Consider the following 14,562-nt stretch of genomic DNA (forward strand, 5'->3'; position numbering starts at 1 on the left):
ATTTCACCAAAAACACATCGAGACATGAATACACGGATTATTTGAACAAAACAACTATAAAACAACCTAAGACAAACTAAAACAAAGCAAAAGCACTACCCTAAGAGTATAAATGTCACTCATCAGAAGTGTTGCAATTACTATGAAACGGATAAAAGGAAAAGTGTTGTGATTATTACGAAACGGAGAGAGTAAAACTGAAAAATTTTTAAGTACTACTAAAGGGGTCGTTTGGTTGGATCTTTTGGAATGGATTGGAATGAAGTTAGAATCCATTCCATCTTTTTTCTTGTTTGGTTAAGCTTTTTAAGTATGGAATTCCATACCCAAAGGGTTCTAACTCAACCTTATACTTATGAAATCCCACGCACAACTCTTCCCCTAAGATTTAAAATCCATTCTATTAATGAAACATATAATCTATTCCAACATTAAAACCAATCAATTTTAAACTAGTATGAGTACCTTTTTAGTATAAGATTTCATACTAATATAATACAATTTAATGAATCAAACACCTTCTAAAAGAGTGTATTTAGTACCGCTTATATCCAATTGTAATATTTGATCACCCAATAGTATTACCCTTGCGAGACGAATGTTTTGGGCTCACTGTTAGTCGCTTGAAACGCTTCTATATTACACATTTACACGGGCTAAATACTAGTTTTTCCTTCGTAAGTTGTCCTAATCAACATTTTTACACCCAAAAATCTGATACAGAATTCCCTCCCACATAACATGATTCGGAAGAAGAAGCACGCAAATGAGTCGACAATGACGTGTTTTAAATACTTCTACCTTTCTAGATAACAACGATGAATAAACAACCCCAAAAAAAATTAAAATAAAGAAGACAAAATCAGAAAAAAAGATAGTTATGACAATTAACATCAAATTAAGTAACGTAAACTGAATCATCAGTCCAATCCCATTAAAATCCAAACTACTACTCCTAAATGGATTTGACAGCTACATAATAACATATGAATATATGATGATCAAATTCTCAAAATTCCACCATTGTTTGTTTGAACTTCTTTACGCTTTATACCTTAACCATAAACTATGATCTCAATTCGACAACTATGCCGGAGGAAGCCTCTCAATTTCGGTCTCCGATTTCTTTATTCTTATTCCTCTTCTCCTCGCACGGCGTCAGCGTTGGCGGTCGGTTCTGAGTTCCGGCGTCCTTTCTTAGGGTTCCTCGTTCCGTCTCGATTTTGTCGAGTAATTAAGCCTAATGATCTGGTTTGTACATACTTCCGAGGTTTTGATAAGTTTTTTTTTAATTATAGTTATTAATTAATTATATGATTAATTAAAAATTTTATGAAGTTGATATTTTAAAAATATATATTTAAAGGTATTTTTTTCATATATAAAACTCAAAAGTTAGTCAAATTATACTTTCTAACTAAATGTTAAAAGTCAAAACGCGTCGACTAATTTGAAATGGATTAAGAATAACTTGATTAATAGTATTTTTTTAGTTTCTTGGTTTTGTTACCATTAATATTTCTGTGTATTTTACCGTTTATCTTGTATATTGTTTACTGAATTTCTGCAGTTGTGAAATTTCTTGCTAGTTTGAGCTTTGATTTAGTTTATTAATTGTATTTTTTTTCAGTGGTAGCATAATTAAGAGCATGCAGATTAAATTTAGATGTACATAACACTGAGTAACAAGTTTGAAATGCTTCTGCATTTTGAGCTTTTAAAATGCAGAAAAAGGTGATTGAAAAATGTATTTGGCGGTCTGTCTGAAACCGATGTGAGTAGAAAGGGACGTGGAAACCTTTTAGAATAGTGAACTCTTGGGAGTTGCTGTATCATGTTCTTAAGTCAATATTTATGTTGTTTATGCTGATTGCCTTATTTCAAGGATGCATTCAAATATACATCTGAAAGTTATCTTGGTTGTGATATATCTGAGGGCATATTAATGTAGCACCCTCGTAATTAGTTAATAATTATGGTTCTATTTGGAAATGGAAATTCCTAAGCTCCTGATTGGAAATGATGCTCAACCTAATGAAGTTGCACGGTATTGAATCGTTGCATGTTTGTACTGTACAATATATTGCATGTCTCTCACAGGCTTCTTTATGTGTGAGTTTAGGGGTCGAGGTGTTATATGTCTTACACTGTAGAATATTGATGAAATAGATACAAGAAGTGCTTCAATTTGAAGTGCATTACTCTCATAGGAACTGGTAAGATGATAATTCTAAAATCAAGCGTTAGAAGTGGATAAAATAACTGATTGCAACTAATGGGAATGAATATATTCGGTAGCTAAATCTATTTCCGAGGAATTCCAAAACAGTTTCATTTTCTATTGGGTTGTGGGGGATTGGGGGGTTTTTTTTTGGGGGGGGGGGGTGAATGAGCAGAGAGGCGGTGTGAAACAGAATTTGCTAGGATGTCTGGCTGGGCCATTTTTTGTAATGCAATATTTTGTTTCTTTGTTAGCGAGAGACTGTCTATTAGATAATTTGTTGATGTAGTCTTGAAGATTTTCAATTTCCTGTCTGCTTGTTATGTTTTCCTTTCTTATCAACTTGCTGGTCACTCATATACTCTTCCTTTTTACTGATGTATTATAGCCGAGTCTCCACTATTCCTTCAATGCTTCTTGCTTCACAACCCATGCTGCTACTGAGTCTTCATTGGGTGAGTTGGTTGAAGTTCCTCTGGCACAAACAGGTGAAGGTATTGCTGAATGTGAGCTTTTGAAGTGGTTTGTACAAGAGGTAAGTAAAATCAAAATACTTTAGCTTGGTCTTGAAATTGATTCGTTGTTCAATTGATAGTTAGAAAATAGAAAGCAATGTAGGTTGATATGATGTTCCTGTCTTCCTGAGGAAATCTTTTTGCAGGGAGACGAAGTTGAAGAATTTCAACCACTTTGCGAGGTCCAAAGTGACAAAGCTACCATAGAAATAACCAGTCGATATAGGGGAAAGATTTCACATATTCTTCATGCTCCAGGGGACATTGTGAAGGTATGTGGTTTAAAGTATACTTTTAGCTTTACCAGTTAGAGTACAGTCAAATGGATGCCATTAGACCTCAATTTCAACCAGCGAAGTATGACTTGTTATGTAAGTCATTATGGATATCATTTAACATAAAGAACATTAGGATAAAGAAGTAAGAAAGTGTCAAATGGACAAGAAACACTAGGTCTTATAGTGAGCAACTCATCATAGATTAATTGTAATAATGAGAATGACTTATGGTTGCACAATTAGAGGTGCTGCAATTCAGCTGGTGCACTGTCTTGCATTTTTACTACAGTATTAAGTCCTCTACTGGTTCTTTTGAGATTCTTTCCCTTCATGTACCAAAACACTTTTTCTTATAAATGCCAGAAATTTTGTAAAAGCGCTATTAGTTTTAGGATGTTTGCATAATTTGATAATGCCAAGTTCTTCAAGTGCCATTTGGATGAATCCTAAAATGCAACCCAGTTTAAATTAATTAATTGTCATTACTACTTATAAGGTTTGTGTGAACATTAATTCAGAAATGCATTAAATTATAGTTATTCTAGATAAGCATCAACTAAATAATTGCAGATCCCGTCCCTGAGGAGGTTCAAGATACGCAGACTTATTTAATTCTTTATTTGACATGGACTTCTAGTGCTTCTCAATAGTTAAGAAGTGCAAACATGTTAAATACCTTTTTTTTTTTTTTATGTTTTTATTTATTTTTTTATTTTTATTTTTATGTAGCGATTAGATTCCTAATGTTAAAGAGCAGTTGATCTTTGACAACCTTGAAAATTTTCAGAAATTTTTAGATCTTCATTATGTTGTCTAGATGCAACACAGTTTACTTATCAACTCCCATCTTCAAAGCAGATGCTGCTGTGAATAGAGTCCACATCTTGGAACTAATTGACTTTGGAGCAACTTTAATATCATCCAATCAGCAAAAAAAAAAAGCAGTCTTTTGGATGAGCCATGTATATCTAACATTTAACTTATTATTTTAATTAGATACAAAATCACACAAAAAAATTACTACGTGTTAAGTTAATCTAATTAAACCTAACTAAATCTAATGAAATGATTATGCTTAATATTGTTGTATAATTAAAAGTCAATAGTGGTTAATGAGTTAAAGAGCCCACCTAAGTTTCAAATTAATCCAAGCGCAATCATATCTTGTTACTGTAAAGTTCAATCAAGCTCCTGCTTAAGCCATATTAATAAAATATGCTTTGGAAACTCCTAAGCATATTGTATCTAACCCAACAAACCTTGAAACATTCCATGGACTGAAGCCTACATTGCTGCCCATGCTAGTGTCAACATGCAAAGTAAGTTTGAAAACCACTTTCACACTCAGGATAACTTAGGTTAAGTAATCTCTCCTAATTTACTTGGTTTGCAACTTTCGTCGGCAATGCTGATGGTTTGTTTCTGTTTCTTCACTATATCTCAGTCGCAGTACAGTTGAAAAACTTAACAATGCCGTCACAATGCAGTGACACAACCAAAGTTTAATACCATGGGCCAGTTGCCCTTAGCTTTTTCTAAGTCTTGGGCCAGCTTGTTTTGTGGTGTCGCCTTATGAGCTTATCCCATGTACTTCTTTGATTCATTCCATACTTATGTGTGCAATTATAGGATCAATTTACATTGCAAGTACCGGCTAAAGTATCAATTACTTAACTAATAAATCATCAACTCGTGACATATTTTATGAACTGTTGTCTAGAGAAATGCACTTTGGTTGAAGGACACCATTCCAACATGTCTCTCCTCCCTCCCAAATAAAGATATCATGTCAACGTATGGCATATATCATTTGGTACTTTTCTCGTACATTTTCAAGATAATGAAAGAAGGATTGGAAAATTCTGATGTTATTTGTTTTGTTTTTGGCTATGTAATAGTATTTTGGTATCCCTTCTAGTAGCCCTCTTCTTTACTGTAATTTTCTGGTAAGCAGGTTGGAGAAACACTTTTGAAGATGGCTGTTGAAGAATTTTCTCCTTCAACTGTAAGTGATGGTAACACTGAATCCAATATATCTGATCCTGTTAAACAAGATGAGTTAAGTAGTCAAGTTTCAATCTCAAGTAAAAGTAGGTTGAGTGGCATACTGTGCACACCAGCTGTTCGTAACTTAGCCAAGCAACATGGAATTGACATTAATGATATTAAAGGTAGTGGTATAGATGGAAGGATATTAAAAGAAGATATTATCAATTATGCCAGTGCTAAAGATGTTGCTGCTGAGCCATATGCATTTTGCTCTGACAAATTAGTGACTGGGAGTTCATTGTATGAAGACAGAACCTTACAGCTAAGGTAATGTTTGATATGTGATACCAGGAATCCCTGGACACAGTATGCTCCTTGTTTACTAGTGTTGTTCAGTTGTTCTTTCCCTCAGATGCGTAGTTTTTTTCCTTATTTTGCTTGGAATAATTTTTCTTATTAAACAAGTCTCGTCAACTGTGGGTTTTCGTCTAGCAAATAGATACTTCCAGTTACAATTTTCTTTTAAATAATAGAATTTGATGTGCATCACCTGACATCTCTGGACATAATATGCTCCTTGTTTCTTGTGTATTTCCTTCTCCGATATGCTTAGTTATTTACTTTATTTGTTGGAATGAATTTTGTTTATAAAACACTCTCAAATCTCAATAACAGCATGTTTGCATCAAGCAATTAAATTCTTGCAAGTTACAATCTAGTAAAGAAATGATTGATGGCTTTGCAATTGAAGTCAAGTTATTTTGGTATTTTGTTTCCCAGATAATCTGCTAATATGTCTTGTACATAAGTAGTCAAGTAGCACTGTGATACTGTGATGTGATGTTTCTGCTGAAGATGGCGCTTATTGCTACTTAGTATTTCCTATGATATATCCCAAGTTTCGTATAATAAGAGAAGTAGAATTTGTTGAAATAGCTGGTCGTTGAAACTTCCAGTCTCATTTCTGTATTCTAGATGAAGATCAAATGTCCTGATTAAAAAACAAAAAAAAAAAAAAAAGTGGGTGAAATGTGAAAGTGACCACCAAAATTGAGTAAAGAACCTAGGAAATGTCAATAAGGGTGTATTACTTCCTCCGTTCTTTTTTACTTGACCCGCTTTGACTTTTACACTATTCACCACCTCTCATTTGACCGTCTATTGTGGGTCTTTTTAAATTCGTCTCAACAAGTACTATCATAATATATAACTTTTATAATTTTTACTTAAGAAGAATTAAAGTTATTAATCGTTAAAGTTTTGCATTGGCAAACGTGATAAAAGAAACAAGTCAAGTAAAAAAGAACAGAGGAAGTAGGTATTTGTGGTATGAAAATAAGTATTGGATTAACTTTATAGGAAGCTGTGTAGTATTTGTGACAAAAGGTAATTGTTTTAATCAAAAGAACACTGAAAATATATTTGAGCATAAATCACCTGAAATTGTTTGGGACAAAATTCCTTTTTTCACATTCACAGCTTAACTAGTGGAGTACATTCTCATCCACATCTCATAAGTTTTTTAGTTGAATGTATTGGCCACATCCCACAATTATCTTTTATTTTTCTAGGAGTACGTGCTTGTAAAATTAATTGACATTTCTGATTTGTAGTTGTTCATGCACAGTATGATTTAAACTGTTTACTGCTTCAGGGGATTCCAACGCGCGATGGTCAAGTCCATGACAATGGCTGCCAAAGTTCCTCATTTTCGTTATGTTGAAGAAATTCATTGTGGAGGACTTGTAGAACTTAAAGCATCTTTTCAGAATGCAAACCCCGATCCAAGTATAAAGCACACTTTTCTTCCATTTTTGGTCAAATCACTATCAAGGGCAATAAACAAATACCCCCTTTTAAATAGTTGCTTCAATGAAGATGCGAATGAGATCATTATCAAAGGTTTGTACAAGAAACTACTTAGTGTTTCCTCTGAAATATTTTGCCTGTCTTTGGCTCTCGTTTAAGTTCCTGGTTGCAAGGAGAAGTTCATTGGATGTATCTAAGTATGAAAACATCTCATAATAAGATATGATGGTTCTTACATGCCTAAAAATAAAAATTTAAGAAAAAAGAAATGTATATAAAAGAATGAATAAGAGAGAAGACGGTATGTTTAATGTTAAACTTGGGAACTGCAACGACAGTCAAATGCTTAACAGAATGGCATTTTTAGTATGGAATTATCAGGGAAGTACTGATGAGTTCTGAATAAGCCTGATCTGCTAAGTAGCCATTTATTGCCCTAGTTACTATCTTATTGGATCTAAAGCATTTTATTCTCAATTTGATAACTGCATATGTACATCAGTTTTATTCCAGGACTGTAAAATTTCAGAATGCATTAGAAACAGATAGACTTTAACGAATTAATCGTGAAGTGAAGGTGCATAACTGTGCATTCCCATTCATTATATCTTCTCAGTTTGCCATTTAAACATATGTATTTTGTGGTTCCAAATTTGTTGGCTATATGGACTTCATAGTAATAAAAAAAAATTATCTTTGTTTTTGTAATACAGGCACTCATAATATTGGGATTGCCATGGCTACTCCTTATGGTTTGGTTGTACCAAATGTCAAGAAGGTTCAATCCCTTTCTATATTGGAGGTAAATGTTTTGCCTTTCTGTTTGTTTATCCAGTCACTTCACTTTGACTTTTTCATCAATGAGCTGCCAAGTTTATGGAATTTTTCTTTTTGTATCTCCCTAATGTCACTTGATTTTTTTTTAATCTAAGTGTGTGATGGTAATCAAAGCCTGTCAATTTCATTTTTCCCTGTTTAAACATCCTCTGTGCAGTTACTCTTCCAATTGACCATATTGACAGAGAAAACAAAAGAAAGTGTGTGAGAAGGGGGGGGGGGGGATACAGAAAGTTATGCAGTGTACATTCACAAATGATCTTTAGGTAAGATATTATACATGTACTACCCAACAACTAATTGTGAATATTTCTGTATTTCTTTAAATTTGAAAATCACTATCCTCAATCTTTTAGAAACACAAATATGTTTCATGAATGCTGTCTCCCCAACGTTTTGTCAAGTTTTAGGACAATGGTTGTGTCTTGGACTCTTTGTAACATATATAAACACATAGTGTAATTCTTTGGTAATTTACCCAATGGATGCAAGAACTTCTGAAAGGCATTATTAAGGCTTTTTTAAAAAAATGATCAAACCATGTGGTTCGATCATTTGTTTTTGACTCATAGGCAAGAATTCAGTTGGTTTTTCCTTGACAACTTAGGGGCTGTTTGGCGCACTCAATGGAAAGGGAAAGGAATCAATAAAGGGAAGTATGGAATATTAATCAAGAAAGGGTTTTTGTGTTTTAGACTGAAAATCTGGTATATTTTAAAGAATTAGAGGAAAATTTAAGCTGAAAAATTGAAAATGTGATTGATCATGGCAAAAGGGTTACAAACGAAAGGCTAATAGCTTTAGGCTATTACTCTCTTTTGATAACAACTCTCTTAGTAACTTGAGTTTACCATTGTCTCTCATTCCACATTACAAATCTCATGCCCTATACTGCTATACTACTACTTATATAATTAAGCAAGCTACACTAATTAACTTTTGTCCCTATTCCACAAAGTATCAAACCAGCAGGCTTTTGTTATTCCTCCCCTTAGTGTTTCATTGACGAGTTTTGTCCAATAGTGCCTTGTTGTCCTCTGCTTTCCATTACACTTAGGTGGCAGCCCCATGTCTATCATAGTTTGTTGTTATTGTTTGGTTCAAGTAGGGAATATAATAGAACTACCTTAGTAAGTGCTTGATTGTAAAAATAAAGGAGAATTTCCCTTCTTTCTATTTGCTTGCTTGACATTCAACATACCTGCAGCATCATATTTCAAATCATCATCTCTACTGTCCATTGTTAGGAAAAAAAATAATAAAAAAAATAAAATCTCTTTATTCACACTGCAATCTGCAAGGAATCAATATTAAGGAGAGGGCATGTTAGTCATAGTCTATTAGTAGTGACTTGGGGAATAAGCTAGAGGTTTGTTAGGAGAGATTTTCTATAAAAAGGCCTCATTAGGATCTAAGAGGACATGTTGAATATTGAGTGGTATGTTATTGGGATAGAGTGAGCCTCTCGAAAGCTCATACTTAGGAGAGAATCCACCTCTCGAAAGTGGAATTATCATTCAATTTATTGTAATTCTCATCTTAACAATTTAATCTTCTTATTAATTTTCTGCCTTTGTTAGAGCTGTAAGCTATGTCTGTTCCTAGCACAATCTTAGACAAGCCCTCACAACACCACACTTTTCCATCACTCTCCTACTTACCAGCGTTCTTATATTATCCCCGTCTCTTTTTAAAACCAAACAAAGATGCTTTTGGTGGTCAAATTCGACCATGAAAACTAGGATTTTTTGATGTTATGACTAAAGGGATGTCTTGATTGATTTTTAGTCAAACTGGCATGCATATTGAGGCATCAAGATCTGAGATGTTTAAAGAAGATAAATGATTTGGATGTATTTTCCAAGTGTTTCATCATATGTATTGCGTGTCCTTGTTTTTAATTATTAAGGATTAAGATTAATTGCTTGAGCTCCATAATTTGTTGCTGTTAACAGTTTCAGTATTGACGCTTATGTTTTTTAGATAACCAAGGAAATTTCAAGGTTGCAACAACTGGCAACAGAAAACAAGCTTAGTCAGGATGATATATCTGGAGGAACAATAACCATCAGTAACATTGGAGCCATTGGTGGAAAGTTTGGTTCTCCTCTAATTAAGTTGCCTGAAGTTGCGATAATCGCAATTGGTAGAATTCAGAAAGTTCCTCATTTTAAAGAAGACGGGACTGTGTACTCCGCACCTGTAATGAATGTGAGTACTTTTTTTTTAATGATATTTGTTCTCTTTCTCATCGTTATGGAAAACATTATGCTTTAAAATTTGGCCAATGGTAGAGACCTTCCTTACTGCATGTCTAGTGGATGCTAGATCGTACGAACATCTATATTTGTAGGCTGGGGGATTGAGTAATGGTATTTGATATATCTTTACTAGTTTTTGTTCTCATTTTTATCATTACGAAAAAAACTTTAAGCTTTGACGTATATGTTCACTGGTAGATACCTTCCTAACTGCATGTATAGTGGATGTCAGATTGTATGAACATCTATATCTGTAGGCTGGGGGCTAGGGGATTCAAGAATGATTCGAATATTAGTACTTTTACTGAAACTAGGTAAGGGTATGTGTAACACACGAATTTGCTTATCGTTAAGCAGAATCTTAAACCATATTTGCTATCATAATAAATTTTAAACAAAATTCAGCTTCTTGCTTCTTCTGACCTTATTGTAGTTTATTTTGCCTGACCTTGAGCTTTGTTTTCTCTCTCTTTTTTTTTATTTATTTTATTTTATTTTTATTAGTGATGTACTTAAGGTTTTACTGTGAAAGACCTGGGATATCTTAATTGTTCTGTGAAGTACATTCCATTTCAATGGTTTTGTTTAAATATACTGGAAATTGAAAAAAAAATGTTCAAATATACTCCTAGTACTTTCAGTAGTTTTCCTTATCTAACAACCAAACTAGATTTTACAGGTTTTTTTGTTTACATTTTTTCATAGTTTTACTTTCCAACTGTTATCCTTATTCTTTATGATTAAGGTTCTCAAACACATAACACATCATTAGTCTTTTGCACTCCATATCTCTATATCATGTTGGCATTGTTTTGTTTTTAGAACAAAGGTTTTAGATATAATCCAACTTTATTCAAAATATTGCTGTAATTGAACAACACTCCAAGATATTATTGATATTTGATAACTATCAAAACAACTTAGTTGCATAAATAATAATAATAATTAAAAAAAAAAAAAAAAAGCTACATATGGCCACTACAAATCAATTTTACATAAAAAAAACATCCAATAATATGTAGATTTGTCTTATTTTCTCTTTTCATTATTGAAGATTATAATTGATCTCAAAAGAATAAGGGTACTCAATAGTGTTTATATACTATGTTACATAGACTCGGGTACCCATGTCTGACACGGGTACATGTCCAAGCATCCAATCCGATTATTTTGTGAAAAATTTCCATGAATTTGAACCAAGTGTCGAGGGTCCGACATGGGTACTTGAGGTGAAATGATGAGTCCATGTAACATAGTGTTTATACATAATTAATGTTACTGCTGATTTCAAAAGAAGGTCATTAAAATGTACCTCTTTTTTTGTTTATATTTTCTTTTTCTTTTTTTTTCCATGTCATCCATTTATCATACTCTATGATATGCATGCCACAGCCCCAAGTCATTACCTTGTATCTTTGAGATCCATCGCAGAACAATTTTCATATACCTAGTCAAGGCTAGCTTTCTTCATAAGTATTAAGGCAAAAATCTCTTCTCAATTGCCCCAAAAATACACACGGAAACCGAACCAAATAGATAAAAGCCCGCTAAAAAATCCACAAAAAGCAAACCTTGAATGTAGGATCTAAGCACCAAAATGGAACTAAAAGTTGCCCTTAAGGCCTCGTTTGGTTTGATGTAAAACATTTTCAATGGAAAACATTTTTTTGTAAGGAAAACCACACTTGTAAGATAGTTTTCCTTTGTTTGGTTCTTACTAGAAAAGTTCAAGAGAAATTAAAATAGGAATGGAAATGTGGGGATGGATGAGAGGAAAGTAAAAAGGAGATAAGAAGAAGGGAAGAGAATGTGGCTTCTAGGTTCCCTTGCTATGTAAAGAAAAATGTTTCCACCATTATGGATGCAATTTTCCACCATTGGAAAAATTATTTTTCACCCCTTCATAAACCAAACAAAGGAAAATGGGAAAATCATTTTCCATGAAAACATTTTACATCAAACCAAACAGGGCCTAAATCTTTAACATAATTACCAAAAGAAAACCATACAGTGAGAAAGAAAACTGAGAGGATCACCTAAGAGTTGTGCTGGGATTCTACAATTGATATGCAGGCGAGGAGTTATGCCTCAATACTGTTTACGCTGGATTCATAAATATGCTATCCCATTATAGTTTGCTGACTTCTGATTGTTTTGAGAAGATGTCAAAATGCTTGACCTGATTTGCTGAGTGGTATTGATGTATCATGTTTGATAAGTTTTTATCTTTTTGGAGAAACAATGATAATTGCAGTAATCTGCTGAGTCGGTGCACTTTTAACTTAAATTTAATATCAAGAACAGAACAGAGTGATAATGGGAATGGTATGATCTATATGCTGGACTTAAGATATTAATGTCATTTTAAGTGCTGACAAGATCGACATCATAGATATCAGCTTCTTTTTGCCCTTTTGATATTACAAGTAGTCTGCAGTCTACTCCTAGTTTGAGGAGCAGAGAAATGCAAAAAACTCAAGTAGGAACTTTAATGTAAAGTCTGTTTTTTAACTGAAACTAAGCGCATAATGATGGGACAGATCATCCAATGAACATAATATTTCATCCTAGAGTTGAATGTGATGTATTCCATGGATCCCATGGCTTGCAATCCATCTGAGTTTTCTGACATTCTCGAATATTTCTCAGGTAAATATTGGTGCTGACCATAGGGTGTTAGACGGAGCAACAGTAGCAAAATTTTGCAACGAGTGGAAATCATTTGTTGAAAAGCCGGAGCTGCTCCTTTTGCATACAAGATGATTGTCGTTTCCTGCAAGTAGGAAGGATTCCGTTTATGAAATCTGGTCACATCAAGACTGAAATGTAGGATCCTTATTTTCGGTTATCTTCCATTTCCTCACATTTGATTTCTTAGGCATTATACTGCCTCAAATGCTCTTGGGGAAGTATAAGTAACTTAATACTTTGTTTTTTCTTTTATTTGCAACTCAACCTCAAACCAAAGGAAGATATAATAAACCGAATTTGTCACAATTCTACGGGTCTTATTCTCTTCACCTTATTCACATAGTAAAAATTATTTTAGGTTGTTGATTGATGTTCCCAAATTCAACAGTGTAGTTAGTTCTATGTATTTTCTAGCACCAAATATGCTAGTGAGTTTGTTATATTAATTTTTTTTTAATTAAGATGAATTCTTGTGTAGTGGAACTTATGCACTTGGTCATTCATTATTACTACCCGGATCCCATTTAGTAGCAAAATGAGCCACTGTATCCCCCACCCCCCCCCCCAACATGGTTACAAGCAATGTACAAAAAATTACTTGACATCCATGAATATCCTCATCCAAAAGGAAGATAGGAGAAGCACCCTCTTGCTTGCTTGCATTTGATAGGAGATGCACCCCCTTGCTTGCTTGCATTTGATAGTTCTACAACGTTAGTTATTGGCATCACCCTCCAACACCAACTCCTCATATGCCATCCTTCTCGCAAGTTCAACTCCATAGCGTGTTGCTGCTGCTTTAGCCAGCTCTGACGACCACACAAATCTCGTCTTCCTTACAGCAACAAGGCCCCTTGGTCATCCCTTGCCACGACCCCAAGCCTTACGACACCATTATTAGGAACATATGCATCAAAATTCACCTTCACACAGCCACGCCTAGGAGCATTCCAATCCACACTCGAGGGAATAGCAGTAGCAGCCACATTCCCACCCATCTTTGCATTATAAATTGCATATTTCTCACACATTCACACATAACCTACAGCGATGGCAACACTAATCAGGTCAATACCCCCCTCAAAAACTACCTTATTTCTACAAGACCACGCAGTCCACACAAGACATGAGAAGATTAAAATCAGTTTATTAACTTTACCAACCACCAAGCTAAAGAACTCCCTGAACGAAGCCTTTAAGGCATCATCGATGAGGTTCATGAATCCACTATGTTGCCAAATAGAAGTAGCATGAGAGTAGTAGAAAAGAGAATGCATAATAGTCTCTATTTTGGGGTTTTCTGGATGTCCTACTGGAAAATTACAACACGAATATATCCCACCGGATGCTTTGTACCTGCGAAACAACGAAAGCTCCGGTTTCGCCTCCGACGGTCAAGTTAGTATCAGAAAGAAAGTTGAATAACTAGTGATTAGGGGATTTTCCCGCCCAATCAGTGTACGCCATGTGGACCAATCAGGTCCCGCCAAGTGTCCTCCATTTGGACCTCTCAGGGCCTGCCACGTGGCACACAGCCATTCGTCCACCATGGACCATTCAAGCCACGCCATGTGGCCTCTTGATTGCCAGCTTGGAAGGAGGTCACCTAGGCCCACTTCCTAGGAAAAGCCCAATCAGCCCTAGGGTTTTCCCAAAACCCCTAGAATTAGGCACGCTTCCCAAGGCTATAAATACATTAATTAATCCTCATTAAAGGGGGTTAAGAAATTAATTACACTCACCTAGAGAACCTAAACACCTAGATCACTCCTCACCTAGGGGAACCTGATCTTCCAACCTTTACTTTTCCGCACTATTCACTCCTCAAACAAGTACTAACTTGATCGTCGGAGGCGGAACTCCCACCACAAGGAGTCTTCGTTGTTTTGCAGGTACAGGCGCAAGGATACCAGTCCCGGAATTGTAACTCTCCCGCAGGACATCAGAAAACCCCGAAACAT

At 34.7% G+C, this 14,562-nt stretch overlaps 1 protein-coding gene across 1 annotated transcript; it reads left to right on the forward strand.

Annotated features, from left to right (window-relative positions):
- The first annotated feature begins 746 nt into the window (after positions 1–746).
- LOC110735024 (lipoamide acyltransferase component of branched-chain alpha-keto acid dehydrogenase complex, mitochondrial-like) lies at positions 747–13,084 on the forward strand. Its single transcript, XM_021915144.1, has 8 exons — positions 747–1,251; positions 2,610–2,756; positions 2,883–3,008; positions 4,969–5,330; positions 6,658–6,905; positions 7,526–7,614; positions 9,633–9,860; positions 12,560–13,084. The coding sequence occupies exons 1-8, from the start codon at positions 1,069–1,071 to the stop codon at positions 12,671–12,673; spliced, it is 1,497 nt and encodes a 498-aa protein (XP_021770836.1). The 5' UTR covers positions 747–1,068; the 3' UTR covers positions 12,674–13,084.
- The last annotated feature ends 1,478 nt before the right edge of the window (positions 13,085–14,562 follow it).

The sequence above is a fragment of the Chenopodium quinoa genome, unplaced genomic scaffold (assembly GCF_001683475.1).
Source record: "Chenopodium quinoa cultivar QQ74 unplaced genomic scaffold, ASM168347v1, whole genome shotgun sequence".
Classification (NCBI taxonomy): domain Eukaryota; kingdom Viridiplantae; phylum Streptophyta; class Magnoliopsida; order Caryophyllales; family Amaranthaceae; genus Chenopodium; species Chenopodium quinoa.